Source organism: Canis aureus, chromosome 4, assembly GCF_053574225.1.
Source record: "Canis aureus isolate CA01 chromosome 4, VMU_Caureus_v.1.0, whole genome shotgun sequence".
Taxonomy (NCBI): Eukaryota; Metazoa; Chordata; class Mammalia; order Carnivora; family Canidae; genus Canis; species Canis aureus.
This window is the reverse complement of record NC_135614.1, coordinates 9839375-9866053: the sequence shown is the minus strand read 5'-3', so window position 1 is coordinate 9866053 and position 26679 is coordinate 9839375. Positions and strand designations below refer to the sequence as shown.

At 41.2% G+C, this 26679-nt stretch overlaps 1 protein-coding gene across 10 annotated transcripts in view; it reads right to left on the bottom strand.

The window, feature by feature from the left end:
* Window positions 1-26542, bottom strand: part of TTC13 (tetratricopeptide repeat domain 13) — an 80719-nt gene extending 54177 nt beyond the window's left edge. For 2 of the 10 annotated variants that reach the window (XM_077894529.1, XM_077894530.1), the window contains exons 1-4: window positions 26220-26534; window positions 9372-9466; window positions 5504-5579; window positions 1803-1873 (exon numbers count right to left, since the gene is read on the bottom strand). In XM_077894529.1, the coding sequence (XP_077750655.1) occupies window positions 1803-1873; window positions 5504-5579; window positions 9372-9466; window positions 26220-26487 (510 nt within the window). In that variant the 5' untranslated portion in view covers window positions 26488-26534. Of the gene's footprint in view, window positions 1-1802; window positions 1874-5503; window positions 5580-9371; window positions 9467-26219 lie in introns of all 10 variants that reach the window. The other 8 variants (XM_077894531.1, XM_077894532.1, XM_077894534.1 and 5 more) reach the window with 6 other exon arrangements.
* Window positions 26543-26679: the final 137 nt, after the last annotated feature.

Genomic DNA, 26679 nt, shown 5'->3' with positions numbered 1-26679 from the left:
CCCCATCTTGTTCCTGCCCCATCGACAGTTTGAATCACCAGAAAAGGAGCCCTACCTTATAAACCACACATTCTCAAAGAAAAATTTCCCAGTTGAAAGCAACCCATTGTACTGTAGATTGATGAAAATGCTCTATCATATTTCAACACTGAGACCTTTTCTGGGCACAAAGAGAAATTTTGACCTACTTTCTGAATGCAGTTGCGAGGGAAAGAAGTATTACAACCATAAATGGACAACAGGAGGAACGGTATAGAGCCATTAAAAGCTTAAGATTACAGAGAGATACTGAAAGACATTTACAGTATAAAATTCAGTGATAAATACAAAATAGTACACATATTCAGATTATAAAACATAAAGGCATACTTTGAAAAGGTCATAAGCAAAAAACTTCAATAATGAGAGAGTGGCAGAATTAGGACATTTTTTATTATTTGAAGTTTTTTCCTTAACAGTTATAATTGCCTTCAACTACAACAGTAATATTTTTCAAAAAGTTGAATGAACTGATAATACATATATCTGCAAGCACTCACTGTTTTCCACTATTAGTTACCATACATAAACTGACATTTCTCCTATAAATGTACCAAAACCTCCCTTCCACACCAGGGCCAAGTGTTAACTATGAATTGCTTGCTTACCTTTTTAAATACTACAATGACTAACAGAAAGGTGATATTTAAAACTACTAATAATCTATCCTTTAAATGCCACTGCAGAATGTCATTCCATATGAGCACCCAAACACACAACTGCTTGGATCCGAGGCATTTAACAACTAAAAATATCTCAGCGATTTTTTTGAGAATGAAGACAGAATTGTCAATATAATTAATTCTATGTTTAAAAAAGAAAAAAAAGTAGAGCAATTTCAAAATTAATATTTTAAAATTAAGTTTACCTGCTGGGTTGTAAATTATCTGTTTGTTCTATGAATATGACTATGTTAGAATGGTGCTTTGAGTAGCTAAGATTAACTGAGCTCTTACTACGTGCCAGGCACTGGGTACTAAGTATTTTGGAGAATATTTCATTTAAGCCTAACAAGAATATTTTTGGAGGTTATGGTTATTATCTCCATAAGCCAGGAGGTAAAATAACTTGCTAGCAAGCAGCAGAGAAGGTTAGAACATGGGCATCTTTAACTCTAAAGAGTACATTTCTTCACTATACTCTACCGGACAGACACATTGACAATCAATAATGGTCAGCATCTACAAGAATGCAGTCAAAGATACAGGATATAAAGCCAATGATATTATCCTCACAATCTTAGATGTTTGCTTAAGCCTTTTATCTACACCATATTTTAATGCAGCCATCAATCAAAAAACTAGAGTCTCACAATTCAATTTTGAAGTGAGAAACAAATCCATGAGTGGAACCATGAAGATCCTGCACAGAAAGTAAACATGTAGACGTCCGAGAATTTCCAGCACCCACATCTTATAGAAGATAGCACAGTAGAAAGGAAAGTGAACTGAAGCTAGTTTTTTTTCTTTTAAAATGCATTTCAGTCCCATCTTTTCCAGCTAACAGTGGGGAGACTGTGAGCAAATTGCTTGACCTCCTTTGATCTCATTTTCCACATTTAAAATAAAATTAGTACTGCGAAGATGAAATGAGAGCATCGTTTCAAGGCCTCCACCAAGAGAGTGCTCATTCAGGGCTGACTTCCTTTACTTCCCCACATGATCCTAAAATCAATGTATTCTTGCAGCACTTTAGCTACACACAAGTCCATATTTTTGTTGTGACTACCAACTTCAAGTTACATAATTCAGAAGAAAAATTACCTGAAGCATTGTTGAAAAATGTCTTATCGCTTCATCATAGAGTCCACTGCCAATCAACACATAAGCAATCGCTATGAAACAAAATACAAAAATATTAAAGGAAAGAATGAAAGATCTCAGAGTAGAATCAGTAACTAAATTCTTTGCTGATCCTAAAAGGCAGCTCCGAGGACCAGAAGCAGTGAAAGAAAACCTGGAAGTTAATAAGATGTACTTGAATTCACCTACTATCAATCTTCTAAGTGCTCTCTATATTTAAATTATTAAAGCCATCTATAAAACATTGCCTACCAGAAGTAATTATCTTTTTCTAGGCCCATCACTCACTTTCAAACACAAATAACCTTTATGATGTTTCAAATCGATACATCAAAAGAGCTAGTAATTAGCCTGAATAAAACCCACATAACATGGCAATGTGATTTTACTGTAAAAGTTATGAGAAATACCCAAATGGCATCACAAACCTCAATTCCTGGGGGGTGCTGAACTTACTGCCAGTTACCAAGTAAGAACAAAAGCAGATGCTCTAATTAACATATATTAATAGAATGCTTAATTCACACCAGTGCAATGCAACAGTGGTCTTTTCCCTACCTCTTCTATTCAAAATACAGTCAAAACACTACTCAAAAAAGAAAACAAAACAAAAAAACACTACTCAAAGTATACACTAAAGATGAATACATCGTTTCTGATCAAATTGTGTTGGTAACTGGTATTTTGAAATTAGAGCCATGACAACCTCTTAATACCTGGCAATATTTGGACTAAGTTTTTTCACCTGTCCAAAAGGCAGTAAGCTATTGATAATCTAAATTACATTTCATCTATAAAATTTGTCCTAACTCCCCTAAATATCCATTGCCCCTGAAAAAACTGTATTCCTCATTCAATGCAATACTATTTTTTTTTTTGCAATACTATTTTGATCACATTTCTTTGCAAAAAAGTTTTATTGCAATGCTCCAATCCTAGGACCTAAAAGGTATTCAACGAGACAGACAACTAAAACTTTTACTGCTGTGAAGAGCTTAAATTTCCTGACAGTTAAAAGTAGCAAAAACATTCAATGTGGAAAGAGACTTAGGGCATCCTTTCACTAACCTGAGAAGAGTAAACTTCAAAAGCACCAAATGTCATAATAAGACAACAGTTTTGGGAGCATTCATTAAAATAAAGAGGGCTGCTTTTGTCATAATTTCTTTGAAAAGATAAATTAAGGTCAAACTCATATTCCAAATAATAAGAAAGGACACCATTTAGATGCATCAAATAACAAGATGAGCAAGAGACACCTTTGGGGTGGGGGTGGTTAGGAGTATTAGCAGTAAAACAATAGCGATAGGTATGTGCATGGGGGACTCCATACATTTCCACATATTAACTCATTTACTCCTCAGTTGCAATGAAGCAGGTACAATTATTATCCCCATTCAAAGAAAAGGAGATGAAACATAGTGCAGTTAAACAAACTGTCTGAAGACTATGTGCGGTCAGAGAAAGGATCCAGGCTGCCTACTCTGGGGCCCACCCTAATACACTACTCTGAAATAAATCAAGGCTGTACCGAAACTGCTGTGTACTGGGCTGGCCTGCAAAAGTGGTTTGAATTCCTGGATAATTACATGAACAGGGACAGAAACATAAACTTCTGGTTATGAATGTGGGATAATGGTGATACACCATTGAATGGTATATGTCTTCTTTGAATGTGGGATAATGGTGATATACCAGAAAGCCAAGATCTGGCCTTGGGTTCTGGCTCTGCCACCCACCAGTGGTATGATCATCGGGACCTCAGCCACCTCTCATTACTCTCTGGGTCTTGCTTAACAAGTTCTAGAATATCTTCTTACATTCTTTGCAGTTCTAAATTTTTAGAATTTCCTATTTCTCTCCCCCATAATCAGTAAATATCTGTTGAATGAACAAATGAATAAGTGATCCACAAAAACAAACACAGTTTTAAGGGATAAATATTACTGTACTCAGGAACATGTTTAAATTGTTCTCCATAGCCAGGCTGTTGAACTCCACTTAAATAAAATCAAATGCAATTCTCAAATCTTTCTATCTAAAATTAAACACTTTTTTTGAGAAAAATCCAAAAGTATCCATGGAAAAAAAATCCAAATCTTGCAAAATTATAAATAGCTACAAGGATCTAAATTTTGTTCTGGCAGCCTAAGGACATAAAAGAAAACACCAGAATTCTCAAAGAAATCATTACTCCAGCAATTCCACATCTCTCAGCAACATGTGTGTTGACAGAAGCCACTCTTTCAAAAAAAAAAAAAAAAAATACTGTGATATGAAAGATCCTAAGCCAGCTCAGGGCCTTGAGGTCTAGTAGGATTAGTCTTAGTGCACAGAACATGCCTGGCACATTCATTTACTTAATAAATGAATATGGGGCTGACCAGAGTCCAAGGACCTCAGAAAAGACCAAATCTGATTTCTTAACAGGTAATTAATTCTCAAGGCCTACTCAGAATAGCACCAAAAAGTGATTAATGGGGATGCCTGGGTTGAGTGGTTGAGTGTCTGCCTTTGGCTCAAGGCATGATCCTGGGGTCCTCAGATCAAGTCCCACATTGGGCTCCCAGGGAGCCTATTTCTCCCTCTGCCTATGTCTCTGCCTCTCTCTGTGTCTCTCATGAATAAATAAATAAAATCTTTAAAAAAAAGTGATTAATACTTTCAAAATTGTCAGCTCTTAATTACCTGCACTAACAGAGCAAAGGAGCCAAAGGAGCTCAGTACTTTTTTTTTAAAGTAAGCTCTTGGCCCAACATGGGACTTGAACTCAAGATCGCGAGATCAGGAATCATGTGCTCTATCAACTGAGCCAGCGGGGTGCCCCAAGGTGCTCTGTTTTAATAGAAAATGCATATGGCCACAGAAAAGATGAAATAATTATATGGAAATTAGATAGAAAAAAATTTCCAAAGGTGCTTCAGGCCACCAGGCACTGGGCAGGAGCACCTGCTTCTGTGAAGTGTGTCTAGCTGCCATGTTCAGTCCTGCATTCAATTTTGTTTCCACTCTTTCAACTGTAAGCTGACCCGACAATGAGCAAGACACACTCAGAGCATGTCAGACACTGGCAGAACCAGCCTATTTGAAAACATGCCACCAACAAGCCAAATGCAAGACCCATCTGCAGATCTGAAAGAACTAAACACTTCTACACCCCTGTGCTTAGACCCAACAATAACTGAGTGGCCTCACAGTAAAATTAGCTTAAGCCTAGCTATTTTATTACACAGAAGATTACAGGAGGCATGAGTCTCCTCTGCTTTCACTTTGTTATTCCTATTCAATGACAGCACCAGTAACCTTTTCATTATAATGAATGATAACCGCTCCTAAGGACTCATTATCCTAATTGTTAATTTCCAAAGAAACACAGAGGTCCTTACCCATCACTCCCTCCAGAGCCAGTATTTTCTCTATTTCATATTGTATTGACATAGAACGCATGGACCTGCATGAGATTTGAATGCCCTACCCAAGATCACACCACTTATCACAAGATCCCTATGATCTTGATCACACCAAGATCACACCACTTATGTCGGCAGAGCCAGTGTCTGTGTTCTTTCTCCCTCACCACCCTACCTGCCTACTCGGCATTGAATCATAAATCCTAGGCAAATACCCCAGAAGTACCCTCTTATTCCCGACCCAAATCTCACCTAGCTCTTCATTTGTGCTGTCATTATCAGTAGCAAATGGGAATCTCTTTTGTTCTGCAATAGACTTGGCCTGGCTCTGAAACAGAAACAGAGAAACATACATTTTAGCTTATCACAAACAAAGACAAAGCCTACAACGAAGACCTGCATTTTAAAAAAATTAAAGCTCCATTTGATTTATGTGGAAGATAAGATTCACTTTAATAAATACCAACTGTGTACTTCAAGCACATAGCTTGTGGTCTGATGTCTCCTCTCTTATCATTAGTGGTTCTTTTTTTTTTTTTCTTTTTGATTGATTTGAGAGAGTGAGCAAGAGAGAGAATGAGGGGGAGTGCGGAAGATGGACACAACTAAGAGGGAGGGGCAGAGAAACTTATGCAGACTCTGTGTTGAATGCAGAGCCTGACTTGAAGCTCAATCCCATGACCATGAGATCATGCATGACCTGAACCGAAACCAAGAGTGGGGTGCTTAACCAGCTGAGCCACCCAGGTGCCCCACTGTTCTCTTTCTAAAAACTTTTTTTCGCTTCCATAGGGATTCATCCTGCTGGTGCTTCACGCTCCCTCCATGTTTTCAGAAACTATTTAATGACCTTATTCATGTTGTGAAGACCACATTCTGACCATTAGTCCTCCAATGAGGATAGAAGACAGAATGTTGCTTTTGAAACTAAAAATATTTTAGAAATAAGAGCTACAAGTTGTACAGAGATGACGTCACCAGAGGACCAACAAAATCTGACCAAGAAACAAGACATACTAGTAAAAAAAAAAAAAAAAAAAGTACAGCAGATGATGAATATCTCCCTCCCACTTACGGCAGAAGATTTGCCTATGAAGAAATTATACAGACACATGCACATTTGGCAGGAAACCTAAAACAAAGGAGGAAACCAGGGGAAAGCAAAGTAAAAAGTTAGCTTAGTACCCGAGTGATTTTATAGGCAGTACTGGTCTACTCTATATAATGACAGCTCTGTAATGTTTTAGAGACAAATCATGTCTGATACTACAGCTGTCACTTCACCAGAAGATTTAACTGTCAATGCTAAATTGTGATACACTTAGTTATGGGATACATGTTAAAACGTTTACTTCATACTAGATTCACCTAAGACATGATTAAAACTTGTACACATACAGACACAGCAAAAGCTAATAGTAGAGAGTAAAGATTTGTGGCTTTTGGCAAAACCACAGGATTAGAACCCCATGACATCCTAATTAACTGAGTTCCTCTTTTTAAAAAATGTACAGACGCCTATAGGCATATATTAGCAAATAATTTTACATGAGATGCTCCTCCAACTACTATAGGTGGTATTAAGCTAACGATTGGTGTTCATTAGCAATAATGAACTGCAGCCCCTCAGGCTTCACCAACTCAAATAACAAAAACAAGGCATTTCCACTTAGAGTCCCTATACTCTCAAAATCTAGACTGACGTTCAGATATAGCGTGGTATTTAGTTTGCCTATAAAACAGGTCAGGATGAGATCAGAGAGGGAGACAAGCCTTAAGAGACTCTTAACTATACAAAACAAACTGAGGGTCGCTGGAGGGGAGTAGGGTGGGGCATGGGATAACTGAGTGATGGGCATAGAGGAGGGCATGTGATGTGATGAGCACCGGGTGTTGTATGCAACCGATGAATCACTGAACTCTACCTCTGAAACTAATAATATGCTTTATATTAATCAATTGTATTTAAATTAAAAAATAAATAAACAAAACAGGTCAAGAATAAGCTATCTCTAGAGTTAAAACACATGTAAAAACTATAGGCCAGGAGGGCATCCCATGTCAGGATGAATGCTCACTTCATTCCACTCAGGACTCCAGACAAAATGTAACATCTGAAAATTCTACTACTGTGGGAATGTTTAACACTTGGTTTCTTCCACTAACATCCTGATGACTAGAGAGAAACTCTGTTAGTTCTTTCTCATTTTGCTCTATAGCTGGAGCTGCCACACAGCGATGGGAAGCCTTAGAGCGGCATCCTTGAGGGACATCTTTAAGCAGCAGCAGACTTAACAATACGTGAGAGCATCACAGTAGGTACACCTGGGTGTTACCAGACACAAGTGTTTCCTCTTTGTCAGTCACAGACAAGCGGGCAGATGCAAAAGATTTTTCTGCTTAATAAATTGCTTAGAGCCAAGAAAAGCAGTCTACGTATAATGCTTTTAGTACTTTAAAAAATATTATTTCATCCAGTATTCAATGAGAGTCTCTCATTTGCCAAGCCTTTGGGCAGAAAGATATCGGAAGAGAATAAAAATGAAACCCCATAAAAAGAAATCATTTACCAAACAGCATCAAGAGTATACTGAAGAGCATATCTGAGCTAAGTGTTTTTTATTTTACTAGAAATAGGAAATATAGCATGGGCAAGAAAGTACAGTATGGACAAATTAATTTCTTGATTAAAAAGAGTCTTTCCCACTTTTAATACCACATCTATAGATGTCCTTTGTGGACAGCAATGAGCAGCTCCGACCCAGGAAGTTTTTGTACACAGCCCCACTTCACTGGTTGACAAACTCCGCCCCAACCTTCATGTCCCTAATTACATTTCAATTCCTGACAGCTGTCCTAACGGATCCCCCTAACTTAAGGGAGATTATGTTGACCTTTCCCTATACTTTACATTTATCTGTGTAATTATCTGGTTAGTGACTAGGAGTCACGAGCACAGGGACTAAGGTTAGCTGGCTCACTGTGGTAGTCCCAGTATTGACTTAGCAAACCCCTGGCACATTATAGGTGCAAAATAAATATCTGGAGAATTAATGAAGAAATGAAGAGTCAAACTCCCATATTTTCAACCTAGGGAAAATGATAGGTCAGGATTGGTGAGCTTTCTCCCATAGGTTACTAGCTAGTGCCATCCTAAACTAGAAATGCAACACATAGAAAATATTTGAATTCCTAGCCATAAGAAGGTAGGTCCCTAATAATTCTAAGAATCTAATAATTGCGTATCCAAGGTGGGGGGGATTGCCCAATTTCTACTTCAGTGTTTTTAGTGATGGTCAACTCACTACTTTACAAGATAGCCCATTCTGGTTTGGTCTAATTCAAGTTTTTCCATATAACAAGTTGACTGCTATGCAGTGAATGAGGTAAAATCTGTTGATCATTCTTTAGCTTGCAATTTCTACTTTTTTTCAGTAGTTCTTATATGGAAAGGCAAAGCTTTCTCTGAAGAAGAAAGAGTATCCTAAGGGGAAATTTTAAATGGAAGAAGCAAACAATATCTATATGGATGTTGAAGGAAAAAATCTGGAGAAACAGTATGTTAATGCTGGGCACTGAAAGAACAACACAGCTTCAGAGTATTAAGTGTGAACAAAAAACAGAGCCCTCCACCTTAAGGTAGCAAGGCTGGAGGATCATAGGTGCTGACATCTGACATGGGTAGGCAGAGTCGGATGTTACACAGCACCAGGTACTCATCCCCAGAGTAGAGAGGTCTCCTATACAGCTTAGCTGGTATCGATAACTAAAAACATAAAAGATATCCACATAGGCAAGGCTGGAAAAATAAGATCATATTCTACCTTCAAATACATTAGGTTTCCAGAAATAACGTTCAGCCATGATCTCCCTTTATTCATTAGAACTTAAAAGTAAAAAGGATGAGACCTAGAATGATCTACCATCCAATTCACAAGTCATAATAATTCAGTGTGACTAAATACCAGATGACTTATCTTTATCTTTTTTTTTTTTTTGACTTATCTTTATCTTATCCAAGTAGAACCAACTAGAACCAACTCCTAGTTGATAAATAGAAGTGACCTTCGCTTTTTGAAACCAGTATTATTGTTCTTTAGGTTGTATAGAAGATGCATACCAGAATCTTTTCAGTGTTGAGGGAAAGCAATGAGTCACAGGGTGGTGGTCCTTTGGGTTCGCAGTCTGAGTCATGGAAGTTCAAAAAGGAGGACTCTGAAAAGCAAACATTCCTGGTTATTCGCCTCACCTTAAATTTATGCCTCTTAGGTGTCTAACTATGAATTATAATGTTAAGAATCCACAAAACCAAAATAAGGACAAAGCAAGAAACACTAAAAGGGTCATCCTACCCTTCTCTTCGAAGCTGTGTAACATTCTGTGGTTTCCAAATATCCTCATAACCAGTCATTAATAGAGTAGTTGTTAAGATCCCTGTGTTAGACATCTCCTACCTGGCAGCATTTACTATGGATTTTTAAAAAAAGATCATAAAGGGGAGAACAAAGTCAACCAGGGAAATCTAATGTTAAAAGATAGGCCAGGGGTGACAGGCTGGCTCAGCTGGTAGAGTGCACAACTCTAGGGTTGTAGGTTCAAACACCACGTTGGGTATAGAGATTACTTAAAACTATAATCTTAAAAAAAAAAAAAGAAGAAGAAGAAGGTATAATACTAAGGGTCTAGTATCCAAAACATACAAATATCTCTTGATTTCAACAAAAAGACAACCCAATTAAAAAATGGGCAAAGAATTGGAATAGGCAATTCTCCAAAGATACAAAAAATAGCCACTGAGTACATGAAAAGATGCTTTCCACCATTGTTCATTAGGGACTGCAAATTTAACCATAATAAGACATTACATTGTGCCCGCAAGGATGGCTATATTTTTTCCAAAAATGGGAAACCACAAGTGTTGGCAAGGATGTAGAGAAATTAGAACGCTTGTGCACTGCTGATGAAGATGTAAAGTGGTGAGGCCACTACGGAAAGCAGTTTACTGGTTCATCAAAAAGTTAAACACAGAATTACCATACAGTCCCACTATTCCATTCCCGGGTATATACCCCAAAGAACTAAAAACAGGGACTCAAACAAGTATGCATACATGCATCTTCACAGAAGCACTATTTAACCAAACAGTGAAACAGTTCAAATGTCCATCAATAGATGATAGACAAACTGTGGTGTATACATACAGTGGAATATTATTCAGCCTTAAAAAAAAAGAAGGAAGGACCACAATCACCATGAATTAGTCAACACTTTCCTCCTGCAATAATAAATCTACATCTATATTTTAGCTAACTAAAAGAATTTCAAAATTGGGAGAATTCACTCTAAGCTACATCTGAAATGCTTGCCTATATTTGGAAATACTCAAATATTAAAGATAAACTTTAAAAAAGAATGAAATACTGATATCACAATGTGAAAGAACTCCCAAAATACAAATAATATGTAAGAACCTCCAAACGAAAGTGAAAAAGCCAGACACAAAAGGTCACCCATTGTATGATTCCACGGATACAAAATAACCATAATACATAAATCCAAGGAAACAGAATACACGTTGGTGGCTGGAGGAGGAAGGAGGAGACACTGCCAAGTGGGTAAGGGAGCTGACTTTGGAGTAATGGAAATGTTTTAGGGTAGTTGTAAGACACTGTGACTGTACTCCATGCCACTGAACTGTTCACTGGAAAACAGATCATTTTACGTTATGCGAATTTTGTCTCAATAAATTATTTTTATTTATTTTTTTAAGTAGGCTCCATGCCCAAAGCAGGGCTTGAACTCACAACCTTGAGACTGAGAGTTCCATGCGCTACCCACTGAGCCAGCCAAGCGCTCCTCAATAACTATTTTTAAAGGTATGATATAATTCAGCAGTCATTAAAGAGCATCAAATTACATTCAAGAGGCCATGAGAACTGACTGAGATAAATTCTCACTTGTGTCTGTCTTAACAACTGGAGACCAGACCTGATATACCAAAAAGGCCCCAGATGGGGGCAATTACTGAAGTTGGAAAGGTTAAATTTCATAAGGCACAAGCGGGTTAAAAGGGTGGGTAGATTTGGACTGGGTACAGAAAGGGTACGGGTATTCCAGGTGGCATGAGTCTGTATATAGAAGTACAAAGATAAAATGCAAAGGGGCAGTAAGCGGACAACCCTGGCTGGAAGGAGTTGGTGTTGAAAAATGGAAAATACAAGATTGGGAAGTGAGTGTTCAGACTGGGGAGTCTGGGAACCAAGAGAAAGGCTTTAGTCTGACAAGAGTCAAGAACCAGTAATGGTTGTTGGTAGGTAGCTGGGTATATAATAATTTATAACCTATTTCTTTTTAAAGCTAGTATCTGACAACATATGCTAAGCACTGCAGTTAAGCGTTGTATACACGTGCCCTTCTTCTAACGATCCCTCCATTTAGTGGGCTTAACCATTTAGTGGAATTCATTGCAGTTTCAATAAATATCCATCTGTATAATTTTAGGAGCTGCACAGCGTTCCCTTCCATGAAACTTAGCCATACCCCTATCTTTGGGCAATTAAGATGTCCTTTCTCTCTTAATATCTCTTGATACAGCATTTCAGAAGTATGCTTGACCTGTATTTTTGCAAATTCCCCCAATTTGGCAATTAAATTGAATCCTAACAAATATAATTGCTGAGGCAGAGGGTGTAAATGATGGTAAGACCTTTCAGGATGCCTGGGTGGCTCAGCAATTGAGCATCTACCTTTGGCTCAGGGTGTGATCCTGAGGTCCGGGATCAAGTGCAGCATCAGGCTCCTTGTGGGAAGCCTGCTTCTCCCTCTGCCTATGTCTCTGCCTCTCTCTCTCTGTCTCTCATGAATAAAATCTTAAAAAAAAAAAAAAAAGACCTTTCATATATGCTGCCCCATTTCCCACCCAATAGGTAATAGTTTCATTCCTACCTACCAGTGTAGAGGACAGTCTGTTTCCCTCTGCTCAGAGTATTCTGTTTTTATCTCTTCCTAATCTGAAAATAGCACTCACAAGACCAAACTTTTGGCTTATTGGCCATTTGTATCTCTTCTTTTGTAAATTATGTGTTTCCTTTGCTAATTTTTACGTGATTTGATCTCTTCTGGCCTAAGATAAAGAGAAGAATGCCTATTTTCCAGTTATCTCAGGACCACTTATTGACTTATCAATTTGAACACCACCTTCACATTACAGTCACCAGGGTCTGTTTCCAGACTTTTTTTGGAAAGGAATCTTTGAGATTATTCATATATAACTACAATAGCTCTGACAGATGACTGTCCAATCTACATGGACACTGATATTTAAAAATTACAATAGTAATTCATATTCAGTCCAGAAAACATAGAAAAATCACAAAACATAAATAAAAAAAAATTTTTTTAAGATTTCATTTATTTATGTGAGAGAGAGTAAGCGAGAGAGAGAGAGAGCATAAGCAGGGGGAAGGGGCAGTGGGAGAGGAAGAAGCAAACTCCCCGCCAAGCAAGGAGACCAACCTGGGGCTCGATCCCAAGACCTGAGATCATGACCTGAGCCAAAGGCAGATGCTTAACCAACTGAGCCACTCAGGTGCCCCAATAAAAGTCACTTTGAATACTTCCACACATTGAGAATCACTGTGAAAGTTTTGGTGTAATTAATGTAATTAAGGTTGACAATTCTGAAATCAGATGGCTTAGGTTTGAATTCCTGTCATCTACCAGTATTTACCAGCTCTTTGACCAACTGACCCAGCCTCATCAATCTTTGGTTTCTTCATTTGTAAAACAGGGTCAATGAAAGTATTCCGCTTAAGAGTGGTTGATAACACAAGAAGATCTAACTAAACAAGGAGATAAAAGTAAAGTATTTGGTACAGTTTCTAGCAGGGAGAAGCAGCTAAAAGATGTTTGCTACCATTGTTATCATTAGGTTGTGAGAATGGAAGGTGATACACTACTTTGTAACTTGCCCTTTTAATGCAACAATATAAGCACTTCCCCCATGACTAATTTCCTTCTGCATTGTTTAAACTTAGTGAGACTGATATTTTAATATCTTTAAATTTTTAATTCTCTACAATAAACCTGTATTTGTTGTTGTTTCTAGACTAATCCCTTATAATGATCTGCTTAATCTGACTTGAATAGTATCATACTGTTTCAATATTATACCCCTTTAATAAATGCATACATTTTGGGACACCTGGGTGGCTCAGTGGTTTGGTGTCTGCCTTCTGCTTGGGTGTGATTCTGGAGTTCTGAGATTGAGTCCCACATTGGGCTCCCTGCATGGAGCCTGCTTCTCCCTCTGCCTCTGTCTCTCTCATAAATAAAATCTTAAAAAAATAATAATAAATGCATACATTTTAATGTAAAGCAAAGTCTTATTTTTTTTTCAAAAGTTTCTTGGCTTTGGATCAACATTCTTCTTTCATATAAGCTTCCATCATTTTGTTAAGGTTCCAAAACAGAAAAGTCTCTCTATGACTTTTTCTTTTTAAGTAGGCTCCACACCCAGTGTGGAGCCCAACGTGGGGCTTGAACTCACAACTCTGAGATCAAGACCTGAACTGAGATCAAGAGTCAGATGCTTAACTTACTGAGCCATCTAGGTAACCCCCAATGATTTTTATTAGAACTGTTAAAACTGTAGATTAGTGAGTGGAGGAGTATTTGCCTTCTTTACAAAATTTAATCTTATTCATGTCTTTTATTAACCTATGTGAAATTTTACAATTTTTCTATAGAATTTACACATTCAAATTTGTTGTGATTAAAAAGAAAATTGCTGGATAATCATTGTTTCAGCACATATTTGTTGAGCATCTACTATGGTCTTCAACACTAGAAATGACCCCAGTCCTTCTATATAAAGATTATAGTTCAATGAGGGAAACCAACAGGAATCAAAATCACACAGAAATGTCATCACAGCAACTTAGAGAACTTACAAACTACAGAATGGTCAAGGGAAGCAGTAGAGACAGTTTCCTAAGGACTTGAATAGTAGCATCAGCTCATCCTGACAGAGTTAACAGGGTACAGGCACACTTCTAATCCCCATTTTAAAGACAAGGAACCTGAGGCAAAAAGGCTGAGTAATTTGTCCATGGCACCCTCTAGCAGAGCAGTGGAGGTGGGATTGAGCCCAGGCAGTCTGGTTCTAGATCTGACCCAGACAGAGTGAAGGGAGACCTAAGGAAGGTTTCAGATTTTAAAGGTGAAGGTCCATGGGCAGCCAGCAGACAGGGAGACAGGCAGAGTGGTCCAGGCAGAAAGACAGCATATTGTAAATCTTCTGCCTTAACTGGCTAGAGCTGAATATTTTACCTATCTACATAACTGAATTCTTAACAGCTCTATTAATGTTTTCATTTATCCGGTGGATAATTGTGTCATTTAAACGTAACAATATCAAGGTCTTCTTAATATTTATACTCATTTAACATCTTATTTTACTAGATAAAACATCAAAAGAAAGTACTCAATACTAGTACTGCTTATTCCAGATATTAATACTTCATTTAATGATCCAGAATTTCCTCGTTTTGGTAAGATTTTTATTTAACATTTATAAGCATCCAGTGGGAAGATGCTCTATATGGCTATGGGTTAATATTGATGTATTTTACCATACAAAGGAAGGGTTCTGGGCAGCCCCGGTGGCCCAGTGGTTTAGTGCCGCCTTCAGCCTGGGGTGTGATCCTGGAGACCTGGGATCGAGTCCCACATCGGGCTCCTTGCATGGAGCCTGCTTCTTCCTCTGCCTGTGTCTCTGCCTCTCTCTCTCTCTGTCTGCCATGAATAAATAAATAAAATCTTTAAAAAAACAAAAAAACAAAAACAAAGGAAGGGTTCTCCTATTCTTTGCTTTACCAAAAACCAAAAATTTTAAGTCAGGAAAGCTGGCTGAACTTTACAAGTGCTTTTGGAAATGTCCTTATAATAATCATATGAAAAAAAAAATAATATGATTTTTCTCCTTTGACTTATTAAGGTGATTAATTACATTTTTTTTAAAAAGTCAAACCATCTATGTACTTCTCATATAAATTCTAATTGACCAAGGCACATCATTACTTTAACTGGTTGCTGGCTTCAGCTTATTAATATTTTACTTAGGATTTTTATAACTATTTTATAGCTTTCTTCCCACCCCTGCCCTCACAACTATATTAAATTCTGGCATCAGTGTTTTTTCCTGGTTTGGTAGGGTCTGTGAAAGAAAAACAGTTTGTTATAGTCACACACAGGGTTGTCTTGAACAGAAGGTTAAATTTGTTCTTCAATCTAAAATTGTTTAGCTCACTATGGCTTTGATTATCTTATATAAACAACCCAACTGGGATCCCTGGGTGGCGCAGCGGTTTAGCGCCTGCCTTTGGCCCAGGGCGCGATCCTGGGGACCCGGGATCAAATCCCACATCGGGCTCCCGGAGCATGGAGCCTGCTTCTCCCTCTGTCTGTGTCTCTGCCTCTCTCTCTCTCTCTGTGTGACTATCATAAATAAATAAAAATTTAAAAAAAAAACCCACTTTATAAAAAAAATACATAAAAAAAATAAACAACCCAACTATCTGTATTTAGATGGTATAAGTTTCCATAGAATTAGGAATACCTTCTGTTTTCCTCTTTGCTCAGATAATACAAATAAGATTATTTTTTATTTTTTAAAGGTTTTATTTATTTATTTGACAGAGAGAGAGAGAGAGAGAGAGAGAGAGAGAGAACACACACCCACAAGGAAGATGAGCTGCAGAGGGAGGGGGAAAAGTAGGCTTCCCACTGAGCAGGGAGCCCAACACAGGGCTTGATCCCAGGACCCTGAGATCACAACCTGAGCTGAAAGCAGACACTTAACTGACTGAGCCACCAAGATGTCCCTATTTTATATTTTTTAAAGATTTTATTTATTTATTTGAGAGAGATATAAAAAGCATGAGTGGAGTGGGTGCGGGGAGGCAGAAGGAGAAGCAGATTCCCCAACGAGCAGGGAGCTCCAGGTCTTAATCCCAGGATCCCAAGATCATGACCTGAGCTGAAAGCAGACTGAGCCACGCAGGAGCCCTGCAAGAAAAATTTAGTTACTACAGAAATAGTCTCAAAACACAATACAGAATCTCATCTTTTTCTTCTGGATCATCTTCCTGGGCAATTTTTTTTCCTGGGCATTTATTGATTGATCCATATTTTTAATCTTATTAGTAGGGATTTGTCCACATTTATGTCTTAATTCTAATGGCCTCTACAATTGTCCACACAATCCCTCATTCCTAACATACATTTGTTTCTGCTTTCCTAGTTAGGGGTTAGCCTTAGCAGACTTATTTACCTTACTCTTTTTTAAAGAACCAACTCTTGGATCTATTCATTGATTCCACTGTTCCTCTGTTTCTAATTCACTTATTCTGACTTTGTTCTAGGCACTGCTTCCAATTTCCCTTATTTCCTTTTCTTGTTGCTCAAGCTTGGTGTCCAGGTCATTCATTCCCTGTCTTCCTTGATACTAAGAAGCCACCAAAGGTTGAAGCAAAAGAAGGATCACGGTCAGTCGTGTGAGGAGAGAAGAGCCATAAGACGAGAACAGGGAAGCCACCTGGGAGACCACAGCAAAAGTCTAAACAAAGACAGAGACTACTGGGTTAAAAGGAAGGGTCAGACTCTAAATAGGTACATAAGTAAAAAGGACAGGATTTTGAGAAAACTTTGGCATGGACAGAGGACAAAAGCACTGGCTTCCAGTTTGTGTAGTGACAGAAGCTGCAGTGCCATGAACGGAAATGGAAAGTTTAAGGGGAAGAATGGTTTTAGAATCCAGTCAAGAGCCAAGTGCTTGGGAGACACTAAACTAGAAGCTGTCTTGCCTGTAGTTAGGAAATTCCAGAGAAAGATAAGAGCTACAGATATGAATTTGATAATCATTAACTTACAATAGATGAGTAAACAGGGGATGGAGGCAGGATTTCAATGACAGCTCAGGAAGCTTAAGTCTAAGGAGAAGAAAGAGCTGACCCTGGTGGGGGCAAGACATTCAAGAGGAGGAGGATAAACCAAGTTGGTAATTTACCAAGTCTTTTCTAAAGAACTATCAGGGGCACCTGGGTGACTCAGTGGTTGAGCGTCTGCCTTCGGCTCAGGGCATGGTCCCAGAGTCCCAGGACTGGGTCCCGCATCAGGCTCCCCAGAGGGAGCCTGCTTCTTTCTCTGCCTGTGTCTCTGCTTCTCTCTCTGCTTCTCTCATGAATAAACAAAACCTTTGAAAAAAAAAAAAAAAAAAAGAACTACTTGAAGAACATTTGTTTTACATCTTTGCCATAAAGCTATAGTTATTACAACGATTTTCATTTTCCATTATACTCCCTTATCCCTAATGTCAAATATTTTTCATTTTTCATGAGTCTTGCTAGATAATTGTCTAAACTTTAGACAGTATTTTCAAAGAACCAGCTTTTATAGTGAAATCTAATTAAACGTGAAGTCAGAGGAAGAACAATTAGTATGGAGGCAAAGCAAGAGAGCAGTTGAGAGCGCGGGACACGGAGCCAGTCTGACCCCCCATCAGATGCCTCACTGGCTGGCTGACTTTGCGCAAATCCTTTTGTACCTCTTAGCTTGTTTCCTCATTTGTAAAACAGGAACAACTACCACCTCATACCCTCCTAGGGCTTTTATGAGAAGATATACTGCCCACAATTCACAGGAAATGGTTGTTAAATGTTAGTAGGGTTGATCCTTGAACTACAGGGGTTTGAACTGTGTGGGTGCTCTTACACGCAGATTTTTAACATAAATATGGTATACTACTGTAAATGTACTTCCGCTTCCTTATGATTTTCTTAATACATTTCCTTTTCTCTGGCTTATTTTATTCTAAGAATACAGTATATAATACAGAATATCAAAACGTGTTCATCAACTATCTGTTCTGGTCAACAGTAGGCTAGTAGTAGTTAAGTTCTGGGGGAATCAGAAGTTGTACACGGATTTTTTTTATGGTGTGTGGGGGGATTGGTGCCCTTAACCTCCACATCGTTTGAGGGTTCACTGTACACATATCTATATTAAAACTATTGGAGGGTTTTCTTATTCATTTATTTTTTTAAGATTATTTATTTATTTGAGAGCATGTATATGGGGGGAGGGGCAGAGGAAATGGGAGAAGCAGACTCCCCCTGCTTAGGACCCTGAGATCATGACCTGAGCCAAAAGCAGATGCTTAACCAACTGAGCCAACCAGGCACACTCTGTTCATTTCTTCTTCCTTCTTTCCTTAACATTATTTTGGTTTTCATAGCACTTTACAGCTTTCAAAATGCTCTCACAACACTCCTTCCTTTGGTCTTCCATTCTTTGAGGCAGGTAGAACATATCTTAGGCTTATCACACGCATGGGGAAATGAGCTCAGTGTTAATGGATGTGTTTACGGTCACAAGACAAACTGCAAAGCTGAGACTTGCCACATCCTTGCTCTAGGACACCACACCAATAGAGATGCATGGTCCACTTGTCACCACTCATTTTGCCAATGCTGGGTCCTAACAAGAGATTGTTTATGTAGAACAATGCCATCAAACTTCTTTCCTGTCCTCCCAAACCCCACAGACAGCTGATTTTAAGATTGGTTTTGGTAGAGACATAAGGAGCTGACCGCAGTAGGTTCAAGAAAGAATTGGCAATGTGGAGACAGAGCCTAGAAACATCTCCTTTGAGGAATTCTGTTGTAAAGGAACCAGAGATGAGAGGCGGATGGACGGATGTGTGGTCCCGTCTTTGTTACTAGTTTTTTCAGGACAGGAGCTACTACAGCCATTTGTATACTGATGGGAGGCGAGAGGGAATGAGATCTCCCGCACAGGAAGAGTGCTACACTCAGTGTGGCTCCCACAACCCCACCCTGGAAGCAAAAGCTATCCCCAGAGCTGCAGGTAGGTTGTTTCTATGATGGTGGGGAAGCGTGGAAGTTCTCTGATTGTTTCCTTCTCAATCAAATCAACCTCATAGTAAGGAGAGGAGACAGTGGTTTGGGAAGTACCATCTATTTGCCATATGTTCACGTCTGCAGGTAAAAATGGACTGAAACCTTGCTAACAGCAAACCCAGAGCCAATTCCTAAAGGAAGATGTTTTATAAGGAGCTTAACAGCAGCTGGCTGCACTCACCACTTGACCACCAGTTATAAAAGTGTGCCAAGTTCACCTGAAAACAAGGATGACTGGGCTTTCCCCATGGATGGGTTAGCACTTGGAAGTCAGGCAAGCCTAGTCCTAGGTGTAGGGTGACCTGGGAAAAGCAACAAGCATCACTGTGGCTGGAGGAGCTGCCTGAAGGCCAAGTAGCCGTTAGGCAGGATCAATTATACTGCCTCTGCTTTCATCAATTTCTGCATTTGTAAGACAACCACTGTCGAGGACCTTGTACATCACAAGGTGGTGGATGGTCCCAAGTGGTAAGTTTCTTTTAGAATGTAATAGCAGGAAAAGTAATAGGAGGAAAAGTTCTCCTCCTCTGAATTCATATGCTTCTTTTGTTTTAACAAAATATTATTCATCTGTATCTGAGATGTGTAAGTTATCATAAAACAACTTGAAAATAAAGGCTGCCCACTGGAAATGAGATTATAAAGTCAACATATAATTAATCCATTAGAACAAAGATCTGAAAAGCCATCTTAAAGAGGCAGAATGGCTTTATAACCAAGCATGAATATAATCTGATCAAAGCTGTACTAACCCACACAAAAGTATAAGCACATATAAAAAATGTATAAAACCAAAAGAAAAGGAGCTGGTCAGCTGCACAGAATAGAAAGAGAGGCAGGAAAGCAAATGATGTGGCACTGATCCAGAACAGAACCAGGGGTTGGGGGGTGCTAGAGCCAGCAAAGTGAGCAGCCAGCCTTAGCTGCAAAGGCTACTCACAGCCTGGGGTTGTAGCATGGACTGAACACACATCAGATGCTCAAAGTGGCACATCCTCTTAAGAGCTGAACACTTTCTCATATACCTACACATGCTTTCAAATATCATCAGTTCTACTGGGAAAGCTGAAGCTCATCTAGGTGATAATGTGAAACCCTTAGTGAAAAGGGAACAGAATCACTTTTTAGATTTATTTATTTGAGAGACAGTACATGCAAGGGGAAAGGGAGAGGGAGAGGGAGAAGCAGACTCCCCACCAAGCAAGGAGCCCCACATGGGGCTTGATCCCAGGACCCTGAGATCATGACTTGGGCCGAAGGTAGACAATTAACCAACTGAGCCACCCAGGCACCACCAGAGTCATTTGGAACACCCCAAACACAGGTGGAAAAAGGTTGTTAGAGTACTCAACTGCTCTTCCATGCAGAAGAGGTGGATCATCTAACCCAGGACTTCTGAGTGTCGACACAAGGAACATCATCACCTGAGTGGAGCAAATCCACTGTGCTGGTAACTAAGCCAGAAATAGTCATACAAAATTATCTCCAAATGATACTACGGTAACAAGTATACTTCCGTATACTTACGGAATAAGACTTTATTAGCAAGCTTAAAAACAGATAGCAGTTATGTATTTGGGGTTCTTTCTAGTTAGGTTGTTCAGTTTGTGAAAAGTCAAGAAGTAAGCGATACATTTTTCTGCATCTATGTCACATTTCAGTAAAAGGTAAAAATAAAAAACAGAAGGAAAATGTTAGAAAGCATTAAGCCAAAATGAAAAGTATTAAGATTATGCCACTGTAGTAAATTTTGCATTTATTCTATCTGTAAGGTAACAAGCCCAAACGAAAGGATAAGATGATCTCTTTAAAACACCACACTGTGAAAAGGGGAAGCTTCAAAACTATGTCAGTTGGCCAAGTATTTAGGGAGCGCAATGAAGCCAAGCCATGTCTACACGCTGTAGAACTAACTTCCTGAAAAGTCTGTATACACAAAGCGCTCTCCCACTTCCTGTAGGCAAGTTCCTCCCAAGGTAGGTTCTAAAACCGAGGCCATATATCTTTCATCCAGAGGGAGGAAGAAAACAAACCCTCACTAACCAAAGCTGAACAAGTCTACCAGGGTACGGGTCTTTTAAAAGGTAAATGTAATTCTTAATAACAACAGATCTACTTGAGAAAGTTAAGGAGTATGCAAATACCACAGCTATCATCAACATAGGGTTCATGCTACAAAACGCAACTCCTAAACCAAAAACTTTCTGAAAGATGCTGTTCAGGAAGCAAAAGAGGCAAGGATCCTTCAGGCAATGCCACAGTGGCCATGGCTGGGGGAGAAAAATAAATCTCTTTATCACTCTATGCCTCAGTCTCTGCACTCTAAATAAGCTAGCAAATTTACTTGCGTGTACCTTAAAGAAGGTTGGAAGAGATCTGCCACAAAACGATATGTGTTAACACACACAGAAAATCAAGGCTTAGGGAAAAAGGATCAAGCAAATATAATAGGGTTACCACAGTTACCGTGACTGAGCATAACATTTGGTCCTTAACTTCCTCATAGCCAGAATAAAAAAGGAAATAACTCTCATTATAAAATGTCCCTCTACCGATTCCCTGCCACCTCTAAGGCACAGCAACGATTTAAGTGCGGTGAGCTGTAAGATCTATGTCACATATTTATATAACTGATTCCTCCATTAAGAAAGATATATTGACAATCTTCAAGTCTTACTGGCTGTCAAAAATACAGTTAGGTTTGTAACTACTTCCTTAATTTTCTGGCAGTTAACACCTCCCAAATCAGACACAACTGCTCTTTTCTTCACAAAGAACTGTGGGAGAATAAGCTCAAATCTTGGATTATTAATTTCAATACACTAAAGAAAATTATTTCAGATTGTAAATTAATCACTGACTTGATTGAGGCATTAAGCATATAGGCAGTGCTAAAGCTGCCAGCTAGATGAAGGTGGCCATTTCAAAAGTACCGTAAAGTACCATAAAGACACAAAGTACAAGGACTACCTCACTTAGGAGCAGACAAAAGTCTGCAGTAAAGGGATGCCTGGGTGGCTCAGTGGTTAAGCGTCTGCCTTTGGCTCAGGGCGTGATCCTGGGGTCCTAGGATCAAGTCCTGGAGCAGGCTCCCTGCATGGAGCCTGCTTCTCCTCCCTCTGCCTATGTCTCTGCCTCTCTCTCTCTCTCTCTCTCTCATGAATAAATAAATAAAATCTTTTTTAAAAAAAGGGCAATAAAAAGAAAAAAAAATCAGAATCATTGTTCTTATAAGTACTATATTTTCAAAGAAGGAAAACCAAAAGTATTTTGAAACAATTACAAGAAGTACACGTTTGAACTATTACATCTTAGTTTGTAAGAACACGTAGATGTATTTAATACCAGATGAATACCACCTTTGAATGAGATACAGTTAGCTTTCGCAGGAAGAGAAGAGAGAGAGATGAAGTCTTCAATCAACAGACAGGGTTCAGCTTATCTAGACTTTAATTCACTAGATCTACAACACTGGGGTGTCAAATTAAGACATCTCTAAGATCTCTCCAAAGCTCACTCTGTCCAGGGCTCTGTTCATGCCACTTTACCAGAGGCCTTCCCTGGCCCCCTTGCAAAGTAGCACAGCACTTTTTACTCTTCAAGGCACCTATCTGTAGGCCTACTAAACACTGATCTCTTCCCCCACCAGAACGCAGACTTCACTAGGGCAAGTCAGCCAGCTGTGCTATATCCCCAAGGCCCAGAATACTGAGTAGCAAGTAGTAGGCTCACAGATGGCTTTCCTGTGAAAGGACAGATCCATTCTAGCTCAATAGTCCAAAGTACTAGGTGCAGTAAAGCATCCTAAAAACAAACAAACAAACAAACAAAAAAGTAAATTATTTTTCCCACAGGAAAACAGAGATGATCTGACATCTGTGGTTATACATGCCTTTCAAATAAAAGGTAAAACCTGTGCTGGAGAAGAAAGCTGAAGGCGGCCTGGCAAAGTCAGTCAGCCCTGGCGCCTGGGTCATGCATGCTTGTGTCTACAGCTGGACCTCAGTGGGGCTCAGCCCACTGAGCATGAGGCTGCTCTCGGGGCACTGGATTCCATGTGATGGTGGTCCACACAGCACAATCAGTCATTGCCAGTGCTGTGTTCAGACCTACAGGCTCCCCTCCCACCAGCTGTTGTCTTTGGTTCTATAATCACCAGGGGTTCTGTCTTAAGAGAATACACACGCAGCCATCCAAAGGTGTGGAGACTTAGAATCCAAAAGCTGTGGGAAGACTTCTGAAAAGTGGCTTCTGTATCTGTCTCCTGGATAGGGACTGGCTTGATATGGACAGGCTTGTGGCTGGAAAGGTCAGCAAGGGATGAGGATACGATTAACAGATGGTGAGGCTCTGAAGAACTGGCGTGATCTACTTCCTGGCACTTATCTTGGCCCTTATGTTGATCAGAAGGGGATTCTGGATTCAGAACATGAGCTACGATACGATTAGTTGTAAAGCCTGAATTTGTTCCTACATCCGTTCTTCTTAGGACAGTGAGGGAACCGGGGCAGGTTTCATAGCGCCCGGCTTCTACCTACTTGTCCAAGACGAGGAGAGAGAAATGAGAGACACTTTGGGAGTCGCTACCACGATAGAGATGGCTTCTGTCACATACCGCAGCCAGTAAAGCTAAGAGAAACAGCTGGAGTGTCAAGTAGCGTAAGCAGTTGCTTTTGAGAATGATTAACTGGGGCTGACAGCAGCAGCAGCCAAGCCACTTTCGCACCTGTCAGCAGCTACGGGACATTCCTGTTGGCCCAGGGGCGGCTGGCTCAAAGACTCAGGCCACACATTTGTAACAGCACACTTGTAATTCCAAACTAAGAAAATAAGTACTACGTGGGGGAGATAAATAAAAATTTGAAACATTTGAATAAATTATGCTTAAAACCTCATAATATAGTGTTCAACCTCTGAAGCAGAGAATACTAGATGATGGTTTCCACGTATGAGGGAATTGGTAGAACGGACAGAAGAATTTCTCCAAACACTTAGTTCATGAAAACCTTTATGATCTAGAGGAAAAGCAGGAGACAGGTCAGAGTTGGCTCAAATACGGAGTCAAACACTGGCAGAAGCCTGATGTCACACAGTGAAATGATCCACCTAGGTCAAGAATATCAATCAATTTCATACTAGAAATCAATCTGTAGGGACGCCTGGCTGGCTCAATGGTTGAGCGTCTGCCTTTGGCTCTGGCCGTGATTCCCGGGTCCTGGGATCAAGTCTTGCATCGGGGTCCCCCCCATGGGGAGCCTGCTTCTCCCTCTGCCTACGTCCCTGCCTCATTCTCTGTGTCTCTCATGAATAAATAATTTAAAAAAAAAAAAAAAAGAAGAAAGAAATTTATCTGTATCTTCCATTGCCTAGAATCTGGGTCTCCCTGAGCCAGTGAGCATCACACGACTACAGGAGGAAAAGGCAAATGAAGATTTACATAATAACGTAGCACAGGCTGGCAAATACTAGAAATGTGGTTTCCTACCTGTAAGTACTGGGGGTCTAAGACAAAGTTGGGGTGATTTCTCTGTGTCTGTTTCCCCATCTGAGGAAAAGGAGTTACCACTCAATGAAGTAGTGGCTGGTGTGCCGACAGATTTAAGAGAAGAGGCTAAGCAACCTAAAGTTCTTACAACAGCATCTGGCATACAGCAAGCACTCCCTATGTGCTGGCTATTCTCACTTTCCTCACAGCATTCTTGTGAAGAAAATGAAACCCTGTAATTAGGTAACAGTGTCTTCCAATTTAGAGGAGGCAATTTTGCAAAGACAAGCAATCAACGTGTTCAGAGAGTCACAGAGGGCGTCAGGGGTAAAAGCCGATCCCTTCCCACCCTGCAACGCAGGCCATGTTTTTTACACCGTTACTAGCCAAGGCCTACCACGAAATAAAGAAGTCACATACCCTCCAGCGGGTGAGACTTCCTTAAGGCAGTCAGATTGTGCTTAAAGGAAATCAGAGTGTGCTAATCTTTGACATTTCATCTGTCTTCCGAGTCACACAATAGTAGAGAACGCTGCTGTCAGGCCCTAGAAGGAACCAGCCAGCTTCTGGTGAGTTTGAGTTAGGCAGACCCAGCTAAGCAACGCCTTCAGGGAATTCGGGGGAAGAGGAAAAGGACGGGAAGGGGAAAGGAAGGGGAGGGATTTGAAGGGCGAGAGACCCACCGGAGAATCTCAAAACAAAACAAAAGAAACTGCGGACGCGTATTCTGCTCCTGAGGCGTCTGCCATGATTTCCTAGACTGACGGCCACAGCGCCCACCCCCGTGACTGGGCGCGCCGCGACCCTCGATCCGCGATCCGCGACCCTCGATCCTCGAGCCGATGCACACGCAGCTCTGACGCGCGGGCCCGAGGCCTGCGGAGCCCCTCCTGCCCTCTGGGAGGCACAGGCCAGGTCACAGGTCCGTCTTCGATAACTGGAAGCAAGAGGTCAACGAGCAGATCAAATGGGCTCGCTCTTGTGTTCCCTCGTTTCCCTCAGGCAGCAGATCTTTAGCGGTCGCGTGTAATACAAGACAGCAACCCGGGAGGTCAGAAAACCTGATTTCCGGGCGTCCGCTGTCCGGCACCGGCCCCACCGCGGGCGCGTCCTCCTTGGTCCGTCGGCCCCTCCCTCGCCGCCCCCGCACCCTCGGGGCCCGGGGCGGGCACCGGCCACTGGCCATCTCCTCTTCCACCCTTCCAGCAGTCGGCAGGCCTCCGGAGAGGCCGCTCTGGCCGCAGGGACACGCTGTCAGCCCTTTTCCCCATTCGCCACCCTCGCCACGGCGGTACGACAGGAGGGCGCGCAGCGGCGCGGGTGCGAGCGGCGGGAAGCGGCCCCAGCGTGACACCCGGCGGGGCCGGCTCCCGCGGGAACACACGCCGCGCGGCGGCTGGCGGCTGGCGGCTGGCGGCTGGCGGCGGCGAGGCCCGGGCCCGCCCGCAGTCCCCACGGCCCCGCCGCCCCGCACGCCCGCCCGCCGCCGCCGCCGCCCACTCACCGCCACACTCGACCGAGTACTGGTCTCCCCAGTCCCCGGACTGCGGGCTGCAGCCGCCGCCTGCCGGGGCCTCCTGCTGCTGCCGGTGCTGCAGCTCCTGCTTGAGCAGGGACAGCGGCGAGTAGTGCTCGGTGGCCAGGGCGCCCGGGCGCGGCCCGGCGGACAGGACCCCCAGGAGCAGCAGCACCAGGACGCGCCGGACGGCGTCCGCGGCGGCCACAGCGCCGCCCCAGCAGCAGTAGCAGCAGCAGCAGCCGGCAGGTGCCATCTTTCCTCAAGGCGCATGTGCGGCGGCCCTCGCCGCACGCTGCGGCCTCTCGGCCTGAACCCGCGGCGGGCAGGTGGGCCGTGGCAAGGGGGCGTGGAGGGGGCGTGGCGTTGCCTGCTGGTAGTTGTAGTCCCAGCTCGGCCCGCCGCGAGCTCCCTCTCTGGGACTGAGACTACGAATCCCAGCAAGCAC